The sequence below is a fragment of the Periplaneta americana genome, chromosome 11 (assembly GCF_040183065.1).
Source record: "Periplaneta americana isolate PAMFEO1 chromosome 11, P.americana_PAMFEO1_priV1, whole genome shotgun sequence".
NCBI classification, from domain to species: domain Eukaryota; kingdom Metazoa; phylum Arthropoda; class Insecta; order Blattodea; family Blattidae; genus Periplaneta; species Periplaneta americana.
This window is the reverse complement of record NC_091127.1, coordinates 13,402,845-13,426,462: the sequence shown is the minus strand read 5'-3', so window position 1 is coordinate 13,426,462 and position 23,618 is coordinate 13,402,845. Positions and strand designations below refer to the sequence as shown.

Below are 23,618 nucleotides of genomic sequence, written 5' to 3'. Positions count from 1 at the left end.
AGTACGCCGTTATGCGGATTTCCCACTGAACTGCTCTATCGGGTCCGAAGTTTTGAAGCCTGCATATTACACAGGAAGTATCAGCATGACTATGGGACCCTGATAATTCTGTGTATTACACACATCGGAACAGAAAATAACCAACAATCTTACAATCTTCCAGTGCAGTGGCGGCTCGTGATAAAATATTATATGTGTTCACAATATTGTGTTCCAAAATCGAAGAGAATTTGAAATCGTACGTTTAGCCTAATATAAAATGTCATGATCCCAATGTTTCACTATCGAAAAAAAAACGTATATAAATTCAAAAGGACATATAATAATAATAATAATAATAATAATAATAATAATAATAATAATAATAATAATAATAATAATGAAACCCAGTCTTTTTATTTCCAATTTTTCCTGGTAAGTCAGTTTACCCAGTTCTTTACTGTTCCAAATTACTTGAACAAATTTCACTGTTTACGTTTGTTAAAAATTAATACGTACCACAGTGCCGTTATTTAAAAAAGCGTGTGTTCAGTAATATATTTTGGTTCACAACACACTGATACACTATAGCCTATAACAGTACCAGTACCATTCACAAAGATTGATTAGGTGAATATATGCCAGTAAATATTATTCTTAAATATTATACATTACCTTACAGATATTTAAATTCATACCACCACTACATTCAGCCAACACGTGTTTGAAAGCCAAACTATGCTATTATGCTGACACTGAAGTATAGTAATTCACAAACTACACTCTCGTAGCAGCACTGTACACACATCCACATAAAGTAAACGTTCCGACAGTGACATGCTGACACCTACAGGCTAGAATATAGACTATTAAATTTCTTCCTCGAGATATAGCATCGATGCACCTGACATCTGTACGATAGATTCACTGTTCACTTAACGCTTTGTGCTCTTAACGAGTCATAAGCGGCCAGCGAGAGGCAATTTTCTCCCGCGCATTCGTAAAATTCCTGTAACCTTCTTGGAAAGAGCACGGCTTGTACGTGAACGGATGTTGCCAAGTTTACATAATGAGTTTATGCAAGATGCGGGAAGTTTAAAACACTCGATTCTGATATTATACATTCCCACTACGTCAATACGGTATTAAATAATAAAACTAGTCGTGCATTAATGGAAACAAGGTGTTCACGTGCTCTTGTGCTCCTATTGATGCACCGCCACTATTCCAGTGTCACGGAACTCTCGGTATAACTTGGCCAAAGATCGAAACACGAATTTTTCTAAGCGAATATAAGTCTACTGCAGACCAGAACTGCAAGGCAGCCTGTTTAGCACGAAAGCAATAAGAACGCAGCTATTGTAGCGAACTTACATGCTAGGTCGGATGTTTGGACAAAGAGGAGATAATTTTCCCACATCACCTCCAACCGACAGGGCCTCCTGCTCCCTGACTCCTGTCCTGCGGGGTTGTATATGTTCTGCATGCCATCATCGAGGTTCTGTCTACTCTAATGTGACTTCTTGTTGCAGGCACCACGGAAGAAGAGCGACCTAAGTCACGGCCACCACAACTAACAGGAGCTTGGTCCACATTTTATCTGTTCCCCGTTACATGGTAGATTCGGTCTGTATATTGTACTGCTCCTTGTAATTTATGTGTATAACGTCTATCAGTATAAATAAATTTACCTTTATCGCTTATATTGCCTTACATTTAATACAGAGTTGGATACCCTGAAGTAGATCCAGATAGGCTACACACTTCTTCTGTTCTTATGGTGTTTCAATTTATTGTTTTAATTATGTTTTTTTTTTTTATTTATTTATTCGTCGACCAGCAAACTTGCTATACAGACCTCTGTTAAATTATGGAATATCACATGCAGAATATCATGCTGAGGTTGGCTCTAAAGGCTCCTCTAAGTAATTTAAATTAGTTAATTAATCATTTTGTGAATTATGAGAATAAAAATATGATAATGATTTTCTGTGTTAAATTTATGAAGTCATCAGAATCGCTAAGAAAGATGCCTTGAGGGAGTTTCCTTTTAAGTCGAGATGGCTGACAAGATCTTGCTCCAATGTTATATATCACAGCTCCAGAAACACCAGGAAGTTTGTTGAAGAAGGATTTTGATATTGAGTGGATGTATTATTCTAGTGGAAGAATTCCCAATTCTTGATGCAGTTGTTGATTTCTTACAAACCAGGGGGCATTTGTTGCAGTACGCAGGAACTTGTTCTGGAGAACTTGTAGGCGATGCATGTGTGTCTTATTTGCAGTCCCCCACACTGGCGCTGCATAAGTTACAAGAGGTCGTACAAGCGAGGTGTAGAGTAGCATTGAACAGTCCAATCCAATTTGTGAACGTCTTTTAACAAAGGGTATAATTTTCGAATTCTGGAAGAGACTAGTGTAACAATGCGAGTTACATCGGCATTCCATGCAAGTTTCGTGTCTAATAATATTCCCAAATATTTTACAGCTTCTTGACTAGAGAGCCATGTAACTTGTTCATTTATAAGAACCAAAGGAAGTGATTAATAGGTCTTAAAGAGAAGATTTTAGCTTCTGTCTTGGTAATATTGAGTAGTAATCTCCAGTCAGAGAACCATTTAGACAGCTCCTGTAAGGATGTCTGAAGAGTGCTGATTGCAGTATTTAGGTTACAATGAGAATGAAACAGAACTCTATCATCAGCATACATAGCTATGTGTGACGGAATTATGTTTAAAACAAAATCAGTCCATCGCTGTGGAATAGCCGTTAGCATTTCTGGTAGTGAAGGACAAGCAGCTGATGTAACCCGTTTAATTCCAAACCCTCTCCGTTATCCTGAACGTTATGTTTTATTTAACGACGCTCGCAACTGCAGAGGTTATATCAGCGTCGCCGGATGTGCCGGAATTTTGTCCCGCAGGAGTTCTTTTACATGCCAGTAAATCTACTGACATGAGCCTGTCGCATTTAAGCACACTTAAATGCCATCGACCTGGCCCGGGATCGAACCCGCAACCTTGGGCATAGAAGGCCAGCGCTATACCAACTTGCCAACCAGGTCGACTTCCTGAACGTTCCTAATGGCATATTCTAGAGCGAAGTTAAAAAGTGAAGGTGATAGTGCATGTCAGTGAATTGGAAAAGCATCAGATAGAAACTAGCCTATACGGACTCTGTTGTACGTTTCACTGAGACACATTTTAATTAATCGAACTAGTTTCTTGGCAGAGTCCGTATAGATCAGTTTCTGTCAGATGCGTTTCCAATTCACTGTGGGCTAACGCAAGGAGATGCATTATCACCTTTACTTTTTAACTTTGCTCTAGAGTATGCCATTAGGAAAGTCCAGGATAACAGAGAGGGTTTGGAATTGAACGGGTTACATCAGCTTCTTGTCTATGCGGATGACGTGAATATGTTAGGAGAAAATCCACAAACGATTAGGGAAAATACGGGAATTTTACTTGAAGCAAGTAAACAAATAGGTTTGGAAGTAAATGCCGAAAAGACAAAGTATATGATTATGTCTCGTGACCAGAACAGTGTATAAAATGGAAATATAAAAATTGGAAATTTATCCTTTGAAGAAGTGGAAAAATTCAAATACCTGGGAGCAACAGTAACAAATATAAATGACACTCGGGAGGAAATTAAACACAGAATAAATACGGGAAATGCCTGTTATTATTCGGTTGAGAAGCTTTTGTCATCCACTTTGCTGTCAAAAAATCTGAAAGTTAGAATTTATAAAACAGTTAAGTTATATTACCGGTTGTTGTCTATGGTTGTGAAACTTGGACTCTCACTTTGAGAGAAGAACATAGGTTGTTAGAGTATAAGGTTCTTAGGAAAATATTTGGGGCTAAGAGGGATGACGTTACAGGAGAATGGAGAAAGTTACACAAGGCAGAACTGCATGCATTGTATTCTTCACCCGACATAATTAGGAACATTAAATCCAGACGTTTGTGATGGGCAGGGCATGTAGCACGTATGGGCGAATCCAGAAATGCATATAGAGTGTTAGTTGGGAGGCCGGAGGGAAAAAGATATTTGGGAAGGCCGAGACGTAGATGGGAGGATAATATTAAAATGGATTTGAAGGAAGTGGGATATGATGATAGAGAATGGATTAATCTTGCTCAGGATAGGGACCGATGGTGGGCTTATATGAGGGCGGCAATGAACCTCCGAGTCCCTTAAAAGCCAGTAAGTAAGTTTAATGAAAAACAAAATTCAATAACAATATTATATAAAACTTCCCTCTTAACCGAGTTATATGCCTCTTTGAAATCTATGAATAATTAATGTAGGCTACTAGGCCTATAACCTCATACTCCCATTTTTTCCACCAATATCTGTCGAATACAAAAATTACGGGCCCCATTCACAACGAAAATTAAACATAGGCCTATGCATAACACCAGTGCTTGTATTTATTGCATCCTGTTTAATGAAAACACTCAATGAATTTCGTAAGTGTAAACTTATATTGTGACATATTATATTGTAAGAGGTTAATATGAAAGTTTAGGCTACAAACTCCAAGTTTATGTCACTTGTACAATACACGTGGTCAACGAGAAAAACAGGCTACAGCACGTCACATTCTTAGTAATAACATGGCCAACATTGAACAAATGTATATACAGGGACATCACTTTATTTTTACCAACATTTTTAACATTAACCTGGCTATACTCGGAAACACTGTTGCTGCCTTCCATTACAGGAGTTTGATGTTACTAGTGCAATATGTAAACAAATCATTTTACTAGGTATAGGAGGAGAGAAAGGTAGTGTATCCATTTATGTTGTAGGGAAATACGATATTACGATTTTCAGTTTGATCATCACTTTTACGGAATTTATCAAAATACAGTAGAGTAGTAACATTTTTTTTTCAAAAACTCAACTTTTCAGGCGGCTATGTTCGTTATGTAATGTCTACTTTATTTAGCATATTAATTATTGATGTTATCATACAATATAGAGAGTGCATTTAAATTGAGGGGGTCATAAGTAAAGGGCTGTAAGTGCACTTAAGTTACTTTTGAGAAAATGGGGTTTAAATATTTAAGCTTTCGTAAAATCGGTGAAATTTTTTATTTAAATTTTAATGTGTGATGCGATTAAAATATCCCTTTGCCACTAAAATTTTAGATACTTTTGCTTACACTGGATGCACTTAACTCCTGTTATTACAAATGTCACTAGCATTCCTTTGCTTCTAGCCACCTCAATTCAAAAAAAGCTAATCTGAATTTTTAAACAAGTTGCTGAAAATGATTGCCGTTCATTACAATGCAGGCTTCAATTCAGTACGCATATTATTAAAAACATTTTGAAGCATATTCTCTGAAATTGAATTTATCGTTTCTTGAATATAATTTTTTAGTACGATATTATTAATATAGGTTCTTTCTTCTATAGAAAACGCAACCATATTTCTGAAACACACTATACACTGCAGTGTTTACTTCACTGCTTGAAGACTTCGAATGCAACAGCGGCCGTAAGTTTGTGTGTCTGACGGGAGCAAGGACATTAGTGAAGGGGTGAGAGTGAAGTACATTCAGAAATGCAGGTACAATAAAAATGCAAGTAAAAATAAAATGATGTCCCTGTATAAATGCACGTTTAACATGTGTTTAATATAGCAATTCATTCGAACATGTAGGCCTATTTATATTAAGCGATTCAAGATGGCCATGACTAGGCCATGATAACCACATGACTCCGATTCGTGTCGTAGCCTACGAACAATACAAAATCACACAGCGCTGAAGGAGACAAAAGAATATGAAGTGGCGTTGTTATGTTTCCATGGTTATCAAGTATCTTTACGGTCATGCTTGTATCTCCATCGTGAATGACGATACGAGTGGTACTACTTCTTAATGTAAGGTAACATTTAAGACATTTATCCATTTCCACTTTTACTTTTATAAATTTAGATTATTCTTGTAATTCTGTATTTCACGGTTCTGGTACAAGAATGTGATATATTATGCACGATTTTCACTAGCGATAAAGACTGTTTATAATGCTGGAGTACAAACAAGATACAATATTATCCTCTTTCTTTGCAATGAATACCGATATCTCAATTATGTTCGGATTGTTTACAATAAGTTATGTATTATAATTAGGACTACTACAACTGCTGGGTCAACGCTATTCAAATTAATCGCCATTGATATTTGCTCGTGGCCCGTGTTTCTAAAATTATTTTTCGTTCTTTCTGTTGAAGTGAATATAAGCCTGTAAATTTTTCCTACAGACTACAATAATGAACAAAATGGCTGGGGAATGTCGACCCGGGAAAGAGATGATGATGTTGCGCAGATGCGACTATTTTTGTTTCTCGCACGCAGTTGTTCGTTGCCTCGGCAAAATGAGGGGCTTCAAAAAAATCCGCTTGGCGGGGGATGGAAGCGCACCGGGCGGCCGATAGAAAAACCGCGCGTTACTGTTTTGCACGAGGCCAATGATGATTAGATCCGAAAAAGTGCCTCTAGCCAGAGTCGAATTCGAGGTCAATACATATGTGGACGTGTATATACACACACATGGCCTTCATTTTATTTTATCGTTGCGAGCTCGTGCCCGGCAAAGCATTATTTTCTCGGGCTTATTAGCTAATAGGACATTTTACATCGAGAACAATGCATGCTCCCAGAAAGAAAATATATCTTTAGCTGTTAGCCAGTGAATCGATATTGCCTTCTAATATTTCTTCAAATGTTGTTTGACACAAATGTCAAACGTGGTAGCTTACTCTGGGGTAGAGTTTGATATTATTATGAATATAAGTTACGTGTACCTAACATACATAAGAAATAAGCAAAAATGGATTTTCGGGATTTATAATTTCCTCGAAGGTAATAATTGTGACTATTATTCCTGCTCCTGAAGCTTCAAGACACAGGCTTTCTATTAATTTGCAAAGATAGTATTTGTCCTTATCATCATAACATTTGTATCACCGTTGTAGAAAGCAAGGATAAACAGTTTTTAGTCTGCAATTGTGATTTCCCGCGAATTACATTTATTTTAAGGTCTAACTCTGAGGTCTATTATCAGGCAGTACATCTCACTTGACGATATGTGTCAGAGGAAGAACAATTGTTTGTATGCATCTGAAGTCTGACTAGTGTAATATGTAGCTAGTCGGCGATGTATGCAATGGAAGGGAAAGGAACTTGTCACCCTATCCCATTATCTCCCGGCCTAGTTGCCTTATAAGTGGTGCCATGTTGTTATTTCTTGTGGGGTTCAGACCCGTTTTCGGACAGTTGACTAAACAACAATACGTCGAGTTTAAAATATTACTAAATTATGAAGATGAATATTTTCAACTAATCATAAAGGTATTGCAACACTATATTTTATTTTTGGTGCTTAATTAGAAATAGTAGGAACAACATTTGGAATATTAATTTGTGAGTAAGTCCATCTCTGGATTTTACTCAATTGGACAACTAAATAATATTTTGGGTCGGCACACACCAAGCTAACAACTAAAACTATAAGGTGTGCATGGGAAGGGATTTTCGTCAACTTTTAAAACGAAATCTTCAAAACCTCAATTATGCGGTAGGCTTATAAAAAGGAAAAACAAATTATTTATGGAATATGGGTTTTAGTTTATCCCGTGTAGTTTATAATACTTTATTTAAAAGTAGAAATAGATGTATTGTTTGTATTTTAAAATTAGGTGAAGTTAAGTACAAATACGAGTATGTATTGGAGATTGTTGTACCTTGAATCACTTTCAAAATTTTATTTTTTTCTTATTTTGGGAAATGAAAAAAAACTTCCTACAGGTATTTTCCTGTTTTACAAAATATCTATTAAGGATGGAAAAAATGAAATGAAGACATATGGTGGTACAAGATGTTTTGTGATCCAAGGTACAAAAGGTGCACTTTTAAACGAATATGGCTGCCTAAACTACAGATGAGAATAACTCATGGAAATTAACATATGCATATACTCACCAGATGATAGGGAACATACCATACTTGATTGGTAGTTACAAATACAATTTGGTTTTGTGTTAGAAAACCTATAAAAATAAACGAAATATTTACTTTTGGTAACACAAAAATTGTTTTGTCCACAGAACTCACACTTTTTAATAAATCAAACTGAAATTATGACCAGAGCTACATAGCGGCTTTCTCTACAATCTACTTCAGTTTGAGTCGGCTAGGTAGCAGCAAAAATCAGAAACAAAAAAAAAATGATCCAAGGTACACTATGCTCAAGGTACAATAGTTTCTCCTACTATACTGTAATGGGTTATTTGTTAATGAACGCTTGATAAATGAAGATTGGGTGGTGTCCACTACAAAAACCACGAGAATAACATATAGAATACTCATGTGAAAATGAATGCACTTATTATATACTGAATTAGTAACGTTGGAAGATGAATCAAATAGGGATGATGTATTTTAAAAAATAACATATCTATTGTGTTATCTTCGATAGTCTTTTCGATTAATTTTATTTTACCGAAGATCACTCTTTTTCTTTTTTTACTCGCTGTTATTTATACTCGCTTTAACATCTCTGCTCATATCGCGAGTTAATCTTTTGGGTGAAATCCGAAGGCCTGTGTACTATTGTTGAGACTGGTTCTATTGTTGTGAACTAGATGGCAACTGTATATGTATTATTGATTTGTTATGAATATGATTTCGGTGATGAATGAGGCCAGTGATATTCAGAGATGTTGTGGCCCGAATTTCCTGGCATTTGCCTTACGGTTGAGGGAAAACCCTGAAAAAACCTCAACCAGGAAAAAAAAAATCACTCATTTCATCACTGTAAAGTAAGTTTGCAAATGATTCATTTGTTTTGCTTTTGATATTGCAACTGTCATATTTCTATAAGTTAATACAAGCCCGCGCCAGAACTTTGCAGGGCTTCGGGATGTTGATCAATACATCCGTCACATGATTCTCTGGATGCTGCGATCCGGCGCATGCACCATCGTCAGGGCGCTTGCGCTCGCGATGCGAGATTGTTTCGTGATTGGCTCAGCGCCCCCTCTCGTGTCAGAATTCTTTTGTTTATAGTAGCAACATGGCCGCCTCCTGGAGGGTGGCATGAATCAATAAAACGCTGATTTGCATCAGAGCTCTGTGATTTACACTTGTGAACATCCTTTATTGAGCCCTTCTCCCCTCCCCCTCTGTCACCCTACTTTATAATTGACGCAGCAGAATTCAATATGCTGGCTGATCGAGATTAATGGATCGTCGGACTTGAATGTTATTCCACTCTCAATGAATTTATTTGACTGACTTTACAGCCCTCCGGCACAGCCTTTGTAAGGATGCAACGGCTGGGAATGGACACACAATTCGTCAAAATATTAAAGCGTTAGTTGTAACGCTTCTTTCTCATATTGAAACTTAAAAAATATTGTTACGACTTTTGAAGAACAGAAGTAATGGCTGTTTTTATTCCGACTTTGTTGTTGAATTTCTCAACTGTAGCTCAAGTGGTAGCATATCCGGGTTCGATCTCCGTTGGAGAAGTGTTTCTCTCTCTCCCCTCCTAGGAATTGAGTGTGACTTTCCTTAAAGAGCGTCCTATACGCCTTCTTTTGACAAAGTTAAATTTAATTGTTTTTAATAATATTTTCTCATAATTTATGAGTAACAAATGTAGGTAGTAAGAAATTAATAAAAAAAATTCTTTGTCAGATTTTCTGATAGGAGAATTTGTAAAAATATTGAGCTTTATAATTTAGCAATGTTTTAAACTCGGTGTATTAGCTTTCCATAATTTTTTTCACGAATTTGATGAACTTTCCGAAAAATATTCATTGTGTGCAGTTCCAGAAGACCATATTAGAATACAGATATAAGTACAGAACAACAGATATTAAAAAATTGCTCCGGGGCCCGGTAACGAACCCGAGACATTTGGTTAAACGTACCAACGCTCTACCAACTGAGCTATCCGGGAACTCTACCAGACACCGACCCAATTTTTCCCTCTATATCCACAGACCTCGAAGTGGGCTGACAACCGTCAAGCAACCAACATTGAGTGCACACTAACTCTGTGTGACTTAAATTGTGGTTTTCTGTTAACGAACAGTGACGTAGAGCGTTGGTACGTTTAACTAAAGGTCCCGGGTTCGATACCCGGCCCCAGAACAATTTTTCCCTCGAAATTATTCAAATCAACTTTACAGGGAGTTATACCTGAAAGCTTGATTTGCAAGATATTAAAAAAGTTTGTTCAAGACTCGAAAGTATTTTTTCGCAGGACTTGCAAAAATAGATCTATTGTTACGAAACAAAAGTTACAGGAAAATAGCGTAAGCTAGTAATAATTTTATTATAGCCTACCAACGAAGACGATTGATGAATCTGCATTCAAAGCGACTGGAAGCATTTTCTATTCAATGTAGGCTATTATTCATGCTTTTTGGTCGGTTATTTAACGACGTTGTATCAACTACTAGTTTCAGTCGATGGAATTGGTGATATGGATTAGCCTAGTGTTATCTGACGTTCGTCTTATAGTTGAAAAAAAAAACCACGTTAATCACCCCAAGCGGGAATCGAACCCACGCAGCAGAGCAGCTTCGATCACCAGCCAATTCACGTTATTCTTTGCAGAATTTGAACCCATGAATGTCGGACAAATATTCTTTTTATATTAGGCTACAGAATTTTCATACACGTGGAAGCTGAAATGCTACATAAATCTACCAAATCAAGAATAACATTATTATAAATAAATCATAAATTAATAAAATTGAGTAAATACAGTGGTGAAAATTTGAAGAAAGAAAAAAAAAGTATACCAGAGCAACTTAACCTACACGTTAACCCACGACCTATCAATTACCTTAGTTATGTTCTAAATCCATAGAGTTAGATCTTAAAATAGGCCTAAATTTAATTCACGAAAAATCACGTTGTAGACTACTTGTTTTCTACGGCGGTGATACAAATGTTATAATGTTGGAAACTACAGCGTCTGTTCGATACAAGTTTCACCTCGTTTAGACGGAGAATTCTTATTTCAAAGTGAAAAATCTCTGCCCTAGAACAATGGTTCTTCAATTTTAATAGGCTACTTTCTCTCTAAATACTATCGACAGCTTTATGTAGCCGATATTTATCAAATTAGATTCAAGTTTTTCTGAATATAAAAAGTGGATTTAGGCTATTTAATAACTTTTCCAGTATTCTTCGCCTAAGCAGCTACTTCTGGCTTTCTCAATTCGTACCGGAGTAAAACCTAGATTTCCGTTACCATGGTTCAGCCTATGCTTGTGTGATTGTATTTTATTTGCCGTCTGTGATTGTTTATTGTTATTGTATGCAAAACCATAGCGATGGTTGATGATAGTTTCGGAAATATGCACTGGAATAATACGGGCGTACCTACCAGTTATAGATTAATTTTCTTCGTAAGAGGAAAGGAAACCAAACAAGATTTCTCCGTGTGCATGCCAAGATAAATGTCTACAATGCAACTGGCGAGAATTTAAATATGAAGTGCAGAAAGTTTCACCCCAGATGAACCGGATATACGCTATACTTCAGAATATTGCGTAAGTAGTTATCAGTTATACAAGTATTTTCCACTAAAAATTATAATTATATATAAAATGTGGTCTACGAGTGCTTCTAAATGATAAAACGATGACAGAGAAACTAATCTCACATCTTTCTGACATCAAATACTGTGTAAGTTATTTAATTGCCGTTTCTGAAAGTTAGAATTTATAAAAAACAGTTATATTACCGGTTGTTCTGTATGGTTGTGAAACTTGGACTCTCACTTTGAGAGAGGAACATAGGTTAAGGGTGTTTGAGAATAAGGTGCTTAGGAAAATATTTGGGGCTAAGCGGGATGAAGTTACAGGAGAATGGAGAAAGTTACACAACACAGAACTGCACGCATTGTATTCTTCACCTGACATAATTAGGAACTTAAAATCCAGACGTTTGAGATGGGCAGGGTATGTAGCATGTATGGGCGAATCCAGAAATGCATATAGAGTGTTAGTTGGGAGACCGGAGGGAAAAAGACCTTTAGGGAGGCCGAGACGTAGATGGGAGGATAATATTAAAATGGATTTGAGGGAGGTGGGGTGTGATGATAGAGACTGGATTAATCTTGCTCAGGATAGGGACCGATAGCGGGCATATGTGAGGGCGGCAATGAACCTTCGGGTTCCTTAAAAGCCATTTGTAAGTAAGTAAGTATTTGAACTCTGGACTTCGACGTGGAAAGTCACCCACCACTCAGTTGTTAGCTGCTGCTGCTGCTGCTGCTATAGCGATACAGTCCTCCTCTATACGTCACCTCCAATACTCTTGCTCTAACTTTTGTATTCCATGCCATATCTCCAGTAGTCTGACTTCATCCCCCCATATCTTCCTGGGATTTTCAACCTTCCTTTTACTATACTCTCTTACTCCATTCTTATAACATGTTCTGCCCAATGCAGTCGTGGTAATTGAATAAATTTTCAAACTTTAAACATCTGTATATACGTTGTATCTCTGTACTGTACCTTATTCTCCATCCCCTCTCATCCTGAATCAGGCCATAAATCCGTCTTAAAATCTTCTTCTCGAAGCTCTCCAACATTCCCTCCCTCTTACAGGGCACAGTCCGAGTTTCACATCCATAGCACAATATTGATCTCATTATTGTTTTATATAAATCCTTATTTTGTTATTCCTATGAAATGATCTTGACCTAAACAGATGATTAACTGAAAAGTATGTTTTGTTGGCTATGTGTATCCTTCCTTGAATTTCACTGATTCATCATTTTGTATTTACAGTTTTCCAGTCTTTCCATATCTGTATTATTTCATTGAAATAGTTTACCATGTAACTTATCTGCTCCTTTGTTCGCAGTATTATTTTGGTTTTATTCGTGTTATACTCAATCTCATCTCCTTAGCTTTCCCCTCTAAATCTGTGTATATTGCTTCCATTGCCTTTTTGGATTCTAATACTGATGTCATCGTTGTACCCTACTAACTGAACAGATCTATATATAATAGTTGAATCCACTGACATCTCTAATTTTCTGATTATAATTTCTAAAGTCAGTTTAAATGGGATTGGGGCCAGTCCATCTCGTTGTTTTAAGGGTATATGTACGTGAACGATCACAATTATTATCAGAAAATGCAGGCTCTAAATTTCCAAAATTTTATAAGAAAATGAACTCACAATTGGACTAAAATTACAAGGTACCACAACAAGATTTATTAGAACTTAAATATCTCATAAAAGTATAAAAAATGTTGCTAATAATATTTTTAAGAATTCACTTTTTACTTTAAATTAAATTTTCCAAAATTTGAAAATGTTCACACATTATTTCATAACTCCACAACCATTAGAGATAGAATTCTGAAATGTTGTACACTGATTTAACATGAATTTATGCAAAAGGTAGACTACAATAATGCTCATTTCTTTGAAAATAGAAAAATTAGGTCACAAAACATCATGAAAATTTTAATATATTTTATATAGGACAAATAAAAAATTAATTGTATTAAAATAAACAACTCTAGATGTCTCACAGTAGTCTACTTTTCAGAAATAAGTGTTTATTACATGCAGAAAAAATATTTAAAATGTCAGAGAGACCATAAAAATGTTATGGTTAACAAATGATGTAACTGCAGAATTTTCTTTTTTTTCATACTCTGATAAAACTGGTTTGAAAAATATTATTATTAACCTTTCTTATACTTTTATCAGATATTTAAGTTCTATTAAGTCTTGTCCTGGTACCTTGTAAGTTTTGTTCAATTGCGAGTTCATTTGCTTATAAAATTTTAGAAATTTAGAACCTGTATTTTCTGATAATATTTGTGGTCTTTCACGTACATATACCCTTAATCCATTCTTTACTGTATTTTTACTTGTGTTGTGGTGTTAACCATCGTTGCTTTAATTAGTCGTATTATTTTTTCAAGTGTTTTGAATGAGATCAGTCTCTCATATAATTTTCCTCTTATTATGCTATCATATGCCTACCTAAAATCGACAAATACCTCATAAATGTCAACAGCGTAATCTCAAAACTCGGTTGCCTAACGACTGACAGTCTATTCTATTAATTATATAAAACAATTTCTAAAAATAGGTTAATGAAATGAATGTCCAATAAGAAATAATGACGAAATCAGGACGCGAAACAAACAAAATGATGAATCAGTGAAATTCAAGGAATGATACACATAGTTAACAAAGCATATTTTCATAACACTGTCGGCAGAAAGACTGCGCGAGGAGTAGGCAACCCGACCAGCATCGCATGCATCGATCCAGTTCGCTAATTACAAGAATTTCATTACTCAGATCAATATGGCGGCGCTTGAATATCAAACATTTCTGCGGCTCGTGGGGTCTCGACCTCAGCAACCCGGGTTTAATGGACTATGGCCCGTCACCACTCTACGTGGCCACTGACCGATGCGGCTAGGACAAGTACAGTTTCCAATCCTACATGCTCTGAACAGATAGATGGGGATCGATCCCCGGCATATAGGCTATTCCGTGAATTTAAATGATCTAATGAGTAACTCATCCTAATAATTGGCAATTCCACTGTCGCCGAATCATGATGTCATTGTCTTCGAGTAGTGAGGATTACTGAGGATCACGTAAGAGTAGTTCCTAAAAGGTTAATTTGGCCGTCTCGTCAGTGTTGCCAACTAATACTAGATATCACCAAAGAGGGTAAAATCACAACACCATGTATCTACTATGATATAATATTAACAATAACGATGTCTTGCTTATTAACTTATCACATCTCATCTTTATGTTGGGAGGTGTTTTCTAAATGTTTCAATAATTTGTGAAAAAATAGGCCTATATTTTCCTCCTGAACATCTCGCACATTATGTTCGTAATTAGTAGATTAATATGATCTTATATTAAAATGTATTTTGCCTAACAACATGAAATTCATTGCTTTGACTGAACAGTTTACGATTCACGAGACCTAACCTAAAATGTTTCTGTTCGATCACTTGAAATGATTAGTACAAACTCCGAAAACCGAATTTCACTTTGAAATGTATGCTTAAGAATATCTCGCACATTATGTTGGTAGTTAGTAGATTAATATGATCTTATATTAAAATGTATTTTGTCTAACAACATGAAATTCATTGCTTTGACTAAACAGTTTACGATTCACGAGACCTAACCTAAAATGTTTTTGTTCGATCACTTGAAATGATTAGTACAAACTCCGAAAACCGAATTTCACTTTGAAATGTATGCTTAAGAATATCTCGCACATGTTGGTAATTAGTAGATTAATATGATCTTATATTAAAATGTATTTTGCCTAACAACATGAAATTCACTGCTTTGACTAAACAGTTTACGATTCACGAGACCTAACCTAAAATGTTTTTTTCGATCACTTCAAATGATTAGTACAAACTCCGAAAACCGAATGTTACTTTGAAATGTATGCTTAAGAATATCTCGCACAATATGTTGGTACTTAGTAGATTAATATGATCTTATATTAAAATGTATTTTGCCTAACAACATGAAATTCATTGCTTTGACTGAACAGTTTACGATTCACGATACCTAACCTAAAATGTTTTTGTTCGATCACTTGAAATGATTAGTACAAACTCCGAAAACCGAATTTCACTTTGAAATGTATGCTTAAGAATATCTCGCACATTATGTTGGTAGTTAGTAGATTAATATGATCTTATATTAAAATGTATTTTGTCTAACAACATGAAATTCATTGCTTTGACTAAACAGTTTACGATTCACGAGACCTAACCTAAAATGTTTTTGTTCGATCACTTGAAATGATTAGTACAAACTCCGAAAACCGAATTTCACTTTGAAATGTATGCTTAAGAATATCTCGCACATGTTGGTAATTAGTAGATTAATATGATCTTATATTAAAATGTATTTTGCCTAACAACATGAAATTCATTGCTTTGACTAAACAGTTTACGATTCACGAGACCTAACCTAAAATGTTTCTGTTCGATCACTTCAAATGATTAGTACAAACTCCGAAAACCGAATTTCACTTTGAAATGTATGCTTAAGAATATCTCGCACATTATGTTGGTAGTTAGTAGATTAATATGATCTTATATTAAAATGTATTTTGTCTAACAACATGAAATTCATTGCTTTGACTAAACAGTTTACGATTCACGAGACCTAACCTAAAATGTTTCTGTTCGATCACTTCAAATGATTAGTACAAACTCCGAAAACCGAATTTCACTTTGAAATGTATGCTTAAGAATATCTCGCACATTATGTTGGTAGTTAGTAGATTAATATGATCTTATATTAAAATGTATTTTGTCTAACAACATGAAATTCATTGCTTTGACTAAACAGTTTACGATTCACGAGACCTAACCTAAAATGTTTCTGTTCGATCACTTCAAATGATTAGTACAAACTCCGAAAACCAAATTTCACTTTGAAATGTATGCTTAAGAATATCTCGCACATTATGTTGGTAGTTAGTAGATTAATATGATCTTATATTAAAATGTATTTTGTCTAACAACATGAAATTCATTGCTTTGACTAAACAGTTTACGATTCACGAGACCTAACCTAAAATGTTTCTGTTCGATCACTTCAAATGATTAGTACAAACTCCGAAAACCAAATTTCACTTTGAAATGTATGCTTAAGAATATCTCGCACATTATGTTGGTAGTTAGTAGATTAATATGATCTTATATTAAAATGTATTTTGTCTAACAACATGAAATTCATTGCTTTGACTAAACAGTTTACGATTCACGAGACCTAACCTAAAATGTTTCTGTTCGATCACTTGAAATGATTAGTACAAACTCCGAAAACCGAATGTTACTTTGAAATGTATGCTTAAGAATACTTACTGCTAATAATTTTGCTATTATAGTTATAGTTGATGTCTCCGTGCGCATAATTCCTTCTTCATTACCTTTTTTCTTCAGTTCATTACACATATGAACTATAGATTCCTAAAGCGTAGCCTACTCTGAATGGCACACACTTTCTTTCTTGAAGTCACTGGTATACTATTTCCTCTCTTTGACATTATTGTAATACAAATCTAAACACGAAAGAAATTAATTAAAATGGGAAATGGCATTTCTATCGATCACTTAAGTGCATATATGCTACCACACCAAGTATGTTATATTTAGAGTTACCTGACTATAATCTTGAATTGTAACCATAACGCAACGCAACACATAAAACAACTATTATTTATTCATATTAATAAGTTACTGATATTAATTAATTATTAGTATGTCCAAATTTCACTAGCTTCCAGTAATCGGCTCAGAAATCTATAACAATTTTAAGTTTCAAAATTTGCACTACCAACACTGCTGCCAACACAACAATTAGAAAATTACTACCTGTTGTATTTCTCAGTACCGAAATTCGAAACGAAGTTGGAAAAGGAAATTCAACCTTCAAACTAGAAAATCACTACAATTCACTAGTAGGCCTATATGTAATAATGTAAGCTGATCTGTGTGCTGTACATTGAGTTCTGCTGGCCAGTTGTACCTTTAAAGGTGCATTCATGTCGAAAGGCAAGACTTCGATTTCATTTCTAAACTGAATAATTTAAGTAAACATATTGCATGTAGGTCTAATTAATTTTTAATAAATTCACATAAAAGATACACGTATATTGCAATCACTTATAACATTTTTCAGTTTACGAAAATCTTTCTCATACTGCCTATAAAGAGAGATTTCAAAATGTCTTCTTTCTAAGCTACGGATCCCCTAATTTAAAGCAATCAAACTTCTTCGTTCCCCGGAGACAGCCCTCGAAATTTGCTTTCTGTCCCTGGACAAAATTCGTTCCCGGAATTTTTCCGGATTTTCATTGTTAATTATTAATATGGTTTAATGATCCTTGCACATAACTTAGCTGTGATAACTTTTGCTAATGCAACGTTGCCGCCTCTTCATAATACCATATTCAAAACTGAAGGGGAAGACTTAACTGCAATCGAGACTTCCTTTGTTATCGAAGTTAATAAAAAAACTGAACTCCAGGAAAGAATATAAATTTATTTCATCATCAATTAAGCAACTTTTGGACATTTTTAGAAGTGGCTCTTATTTCACAACAGAATTCTCAATGTCTCATGAATTTTATAAAAATGCTAAATATCCCAGCGCCTGGGTAATTTATTCACAAGATTAAGTAGTTTAATATCAAAGACGAACATCTGTCGTCTCCATAGTTTTGATCTAGAGGCACTTTTTTGTTTCACAGTGTTCTTTGTAGTATTTTAAAACAATTAATTTTCATAAATGTAGTGTCAGAGTTTGTATAAAGTTTCACCATAACTGAAAAAAAAAAAGCATGAAAAAATGTATAAGAATCCACATTATCTAAATTTCATCTGAAGGTCAGATGTCCGCCTTTGATATTAAGCTACATTATGAAATGTAGGCCTACTACTTATAGCCTATTGCTGATACCTAGGAAAAGACTAATTTTGAAGAAACTGTCCATTATTTCCCTCAAATGTAGATGGACTTGAGCTGGATGAAGATAATTTATTTGATGAAATTTCGGTGAAGGTTACTTATGTCCCGACCATTATAGGAGACAGGCCAGTTTTACACTAATGCTAAACATCTTTAGCATGACTTGTTGCAAAGCATCTTTCATTAATCATTTCAAAACAACGTGAATATAGCGTGGATTGTGTAGGAAAATAATTTCTTATATGTTGCACCCAATGTGCATCATTGTTAACTTATGAAAACAAATGAAAATTAACATGGCATATAAACACTATTTGAAGAAAGATAGGAGATATTAAGTAATATTCATCGTTCTTAATGATCTTTGAATGGAAAATAACAATGAAATATGTATAAAATAGAAATTACACACAGGTGAGCATATAAAAAACAGTAAGTAGAATCATATTTGATTAATAAGCTTAAATTACTCCAGGTTTAGTGTAAGAGCGGCCTATATCTAACGATGTCTCCCAGCGAATTACCCAATTTAAAAACAAAAAAAATCGTGTTACAAGATTGAATTTGTGTATTTTCTCTGAAACTTTCCAAACATTTGTAGGCAGTCTTTTACATTAGATTGCCGAAATTTGGTTTATAGCGCAACATTAGCAGTGGTAAAAGTGTGAAATATTCGTTCAGTGGCCGATGGATACTCTACATTGACCGAAATTTCTTGAGTAAAGAAATATATTATGACTTCAGAGATAATGGCGATGTGGAATGAAGAAAATGCTACTCTTTGCTCAAAATGGAGTAGTATATATATTTTTTTAATTTTCTCTGAGAAAATTATTTTCTGTGCACAAATCCAGAAGTTAATTGAACTATCTCTATGTCCCCCTGGAAGTAATGCTTCAGTGGAAAAAGCTTCTAAAATGGGCATGATATAGACATCCTAAAAATCTAGAATGAGTTTAGAAACTGTTCGTGCAATGTTTGCTATCTTATCCAAATTAGATATGATGTCAGAAATTTGCTGAAAAATTGGGATCTAGACAAGACTTGCAAAAAAATTCACTCTTCTAAAGAACCAATAGTTTTGCCTATAAATAGAATGAGAACTAGTATTTTAATTCATTGAATTGTGTAAAATTAATATAGGCCCTAACTAATGCAATCTAAGAGACATGTTAAAAGTATTTTATGCTTGACCATGCCGAAATGTACATAGTAATTATACACCTGGTAGTAGCCCTTTAATGCACCTCTTTAAAGTACACCTATTCATTATAATTCAGTTGTTCAGCCAATGAGAAATCTCCATTGTACTGATTGTACCATTATAAAACCGCAAGTATCGATTTTCTCGGATATGCAATGGAAAGACAATTAGCGAAAAGTCACGGAGGCTGGAAATCCAATATTGTCGCAGAAGGTTATGTTCTGTTACTATAATAATTAGCGTTAATTGTAAATAATATTCAAATAAATTCAATTTGTCATCTCGTTTTTCAATCTCTAATTTAAGTTCAATGTTATATCAATATTAATATTTAGTTTACTCTCTAGATTATATTAAGGTCAATGTGGATATCTGTTCCTCGGAAAAAATCAATACTTTCGCGTCTGCGCACATCTCACAATTTACGAGCTATGCACAAGGTCACTTCCGCTCTTCAGTCACATAAGAATAAAATGAATACTTCTGAATAATTTCAAGTTAGAAATATGGGCGAGCCTAAAAAGTCGTATGAAACTTGACCGTAATGGTAATTAAGACGCTCGTATGAAAATTATGAAACTTGCTTGCGCTCGTTTCATAAACATACTCGCGACTACCATTATAGGCTCGTTGCATAATGTACTATTTCATAATATGTATAAATAGCCCATCTGTCCCCAGAAAAAAATTCTGGTAACCTTACACTAATTCTGTGTCTATTTCACTTTTACGGAAAACTATGTACAATGCTAGGTCATAGAGTATTTTCTGCTTCTCGAAGGCTGTAGTGCTGGTATAGATACCATGGCATCTCTTTGTTATGTCATTCCTGGTGGGAATGATTGAAGACACAAAGACAGACCCGTGACGAAATCATAAGTTTTGACTCGTCTCGGATATAAATATTTTACATGGGCCCTATAATCTGGAGAAGAATGGAGCCCGACCAGGTAGCGGGCAATCATCATGTTTATCTGAAAGCAGGACTTGCTATATAATAATTTCAATTTGTTCCCGGAGCAAATTACACGTTGCAGCTCCTGGACGCATAGAAGCAATTTGCGCTGATCCGATGGCTGGCACAATGCACGGCCCCTGTAACGAGATTCTATTGCCAACCTAACTAGATTTACAAAGGAAAAAATTGTCCTCTTTTAAAATCCCGTCTCAATCCTGCGATAAAAAATTCAATGTACAAAATAGTTTTCTGGAACAAGAATGAACTAAGTCACAACACAGCGCTTCTTTTTCTTGAATATCCGTAGTAGGCCAATATCAAGCAATTTTCAACATTTTGTTTCTATGACTTTTACTTTTACGCCTATCTTCTGTGGTATAGTTCAAACATTCTTCTCATTTGGAAAGTTAAAAGGATGTTTAAGTTATTAGGCCTATAATGCCAACAGAATAACGAGAAAAATGCCTGAAGAAAAGGAAGAGGAGTAAGAATATAATTAGTGGTTTGTGCAGCAAATGCTGCAAACTAAGTTCATTAAACGTTCAAATAAAAATTTTTCAGATTTATTTTCAATGAAGAATACCAGATATTTTCAAAGTTATTTGCTTCCATAATAATGAAATTTACTCCCTCTGAATGTTTTTTTATGTCAAATACTTTTTCTTGAACTTATCCACCTTCAGTTTTTGAGTTTCAACGCGAAAACGCAAGTAACAATATCATCAAACCACCTCAAGTTTTGTAGCTTTTAATATCCAATACACAGCTGTACTCAGAAAATTACACACCACAGAATTAGACCTGTAAATTATTTTAACAAGTCTTGAAGTTTTTAATAACCAATTAAATTTGAACTCTGAATATGTCAGCAATCTCGCAGGTCATGGCCTTCGTGTAATAGCCTATTGTTTATTGTAGTGTGTGTTTTGTTTTATTCTGAAATCACGGCCGACTGCTGAAATGCAATTAGTTCTCAAAACTGACGAAAGATGGATTTTGGAAAATAGGAAAATTATGTAGGAAAACTAACGCTTCACTGAAAGTTACTATTTTTCTGAAAATCCTTGGATGCAAAGCTTCAAAATGCTTGGTCATTCATTAAAATCCGCTCAGCCGTTTTCCCGTAATTTCCATTACCAGTTCAAATTATATATATAGATAATGAAAGCGGTGGTATTGCTACTGATAATCATGATGATGATATCGAGGGCATCATACCAGATGGGTGTATCAACAAAACTGCAAGTTTACGGTAGATTTCATTTTTCTTCATGTCAATTGTAATTCTCAAACGATTGTTTTCAAACATAAATAAGTTACATTAAAATTTATTTCAATAAGGCAAAATTGTTTGACATATCATTCTGGCAATTTGCCCTCGATTTGAAAATGAACGAGGTATTGAAAAAGTAAACGTTCGATCCATAAAGAAGTTTTCTTGATGTGGAAACATACTTAACTGTGAAGTTAGTGAAGGAGTAGAAAATTTTGATAAAGAAGAATATGAGAGAAGGAAGACAGAGAAGGAAGAAAAACAATAAAATGGAAAATATGACGAAAAAGAAAACAGCATGTTTCAGGAGAAGATGAAAATATTGGCACCGATAGCGTCATTGGTGATGACTAGAGACGAGAATTTCATGAACTATAAAATCTCAAAATATGCATACATTCATGCATGATCAAGCGAAGAATACATTAAAATATCCTCTTTCATTTTTGTTCCAAATTTCTTATTTTACTTCACTTTTTTTTTTCCACAGTTAACAACTAACAAAATTTGATTTCTGTGAGGTTTCTGCGCTTGTCAGTATGTTTTTGTAGGCAGAGAATGACCTCTCTACACCACAAGAAGTTATGAGTACAAACTTGAATGAACTTTTTTCTGTTATTTAGTTTTTTTTTTTTTTTTTACTTTTCCTTCTTCAATCCTGATTTCTTAAGCTAAAGTAAGGGTCATAAAAATCGAGAAACTGAGATGTCCACTCAAAACATTAAAACATGCATTTAAACTGAATATAATGTATATTATATGCATTATTAAGCTAAAAATTGCTTAAATATGCATTATGCATGTTTTTATCCCCAAAAAGGCCAAAACTTGCAAATATGCACGGGAAAAGTAGGACATATTTTGAACCTGGAAGTAATGAAATGGATAGCCTAAGTACTAAGTTTGAGCTATGTCCTATGTTCCTATAAAAACATGCATTTGCATGGAATTCTCGTGTCTAGTGATGACGATAATAAATAATAAAGATCAAGATGAACAAGAAACATAAGGTGCTGGAGAAGTGGGAAAAGAAGATAAGGAGATGGTGAAGAATTCTGAAATATAAACCCAGTTGGTTCCTGGCTTCTTTCTGCAAACGTAACGTGGAAGTGAACAATAGTGCAAATAACCACTCTAAATCCATGTAGACCTGCAAATGTTACCCTGGATTTCAACCGTTACTCACGCACTAACCGTTAGGTTAACAACACTCCAAATTCTGAAATGTATTTTTATTTCAGTAGGTTATTTTACGACGCTTATCAACATCTTAGGTTATTTAACGTCTGAATGAGATGAAGGTGATAATGCCGGTGAAATGAGTCCGGGGTCCAACACCGAAAGGTCACACCTGTGGAGTAACGGCTAGCGCGTCTGGCCACGAAACCAGGTGGCCCGGGTTCGATTCCCGGTCGGGACAAGTTACCTGGTTGAGGTTTTTTCCGGGGTTTTCCCTCAACCCAATATGAGCAAATGCTGGGTAACTTTCGGTGTTGGACCCCGGACTCATTTCACCGGCATTATCACCTTCATCTCATTCAGACGCTAAATAACCTAAGCTGTTGATAAAGCGTCGTAAAATAACCTAATAAAATAAAATAAACACCGAAAGTTACCCAGAATTTGCTCATATTGGGTTGAGGGAAAATCCCG

At 35.0% G+C, this 23,618-nt stretch overlaps 1 protein-coding gene across 4 annotated transcripts in view; it reads left to right on the top strand.

Moving 5' to 3' along the window:
* The window catches only part of LOC138708823 (protein big brother-like), a 178,793-nt gene extending 177,111 nt beyond the window's left edge, over positions 1-1,682 (top strand). For all 4 annotated transcript variants that reach the window (XR_011334774.1, XR_011334775.1, XM_069839024.1 and 1 more), the window contains exon 7: positions 1,512-1,682. Coding sequence is in view for 2 of the 4 variants with exons in the window: in XM_069839024.1 (XP_069695125.1) it covers positions 1,512-1,556 (45 nt within the window). In the remaining 2 variants the exon portion in view is untranslated. The remainder of the gene's footprint in view (positions 1-1,511) is intronic.
* Positions 1,683-23,618: the final 21,936 nt, after the last annotated feature.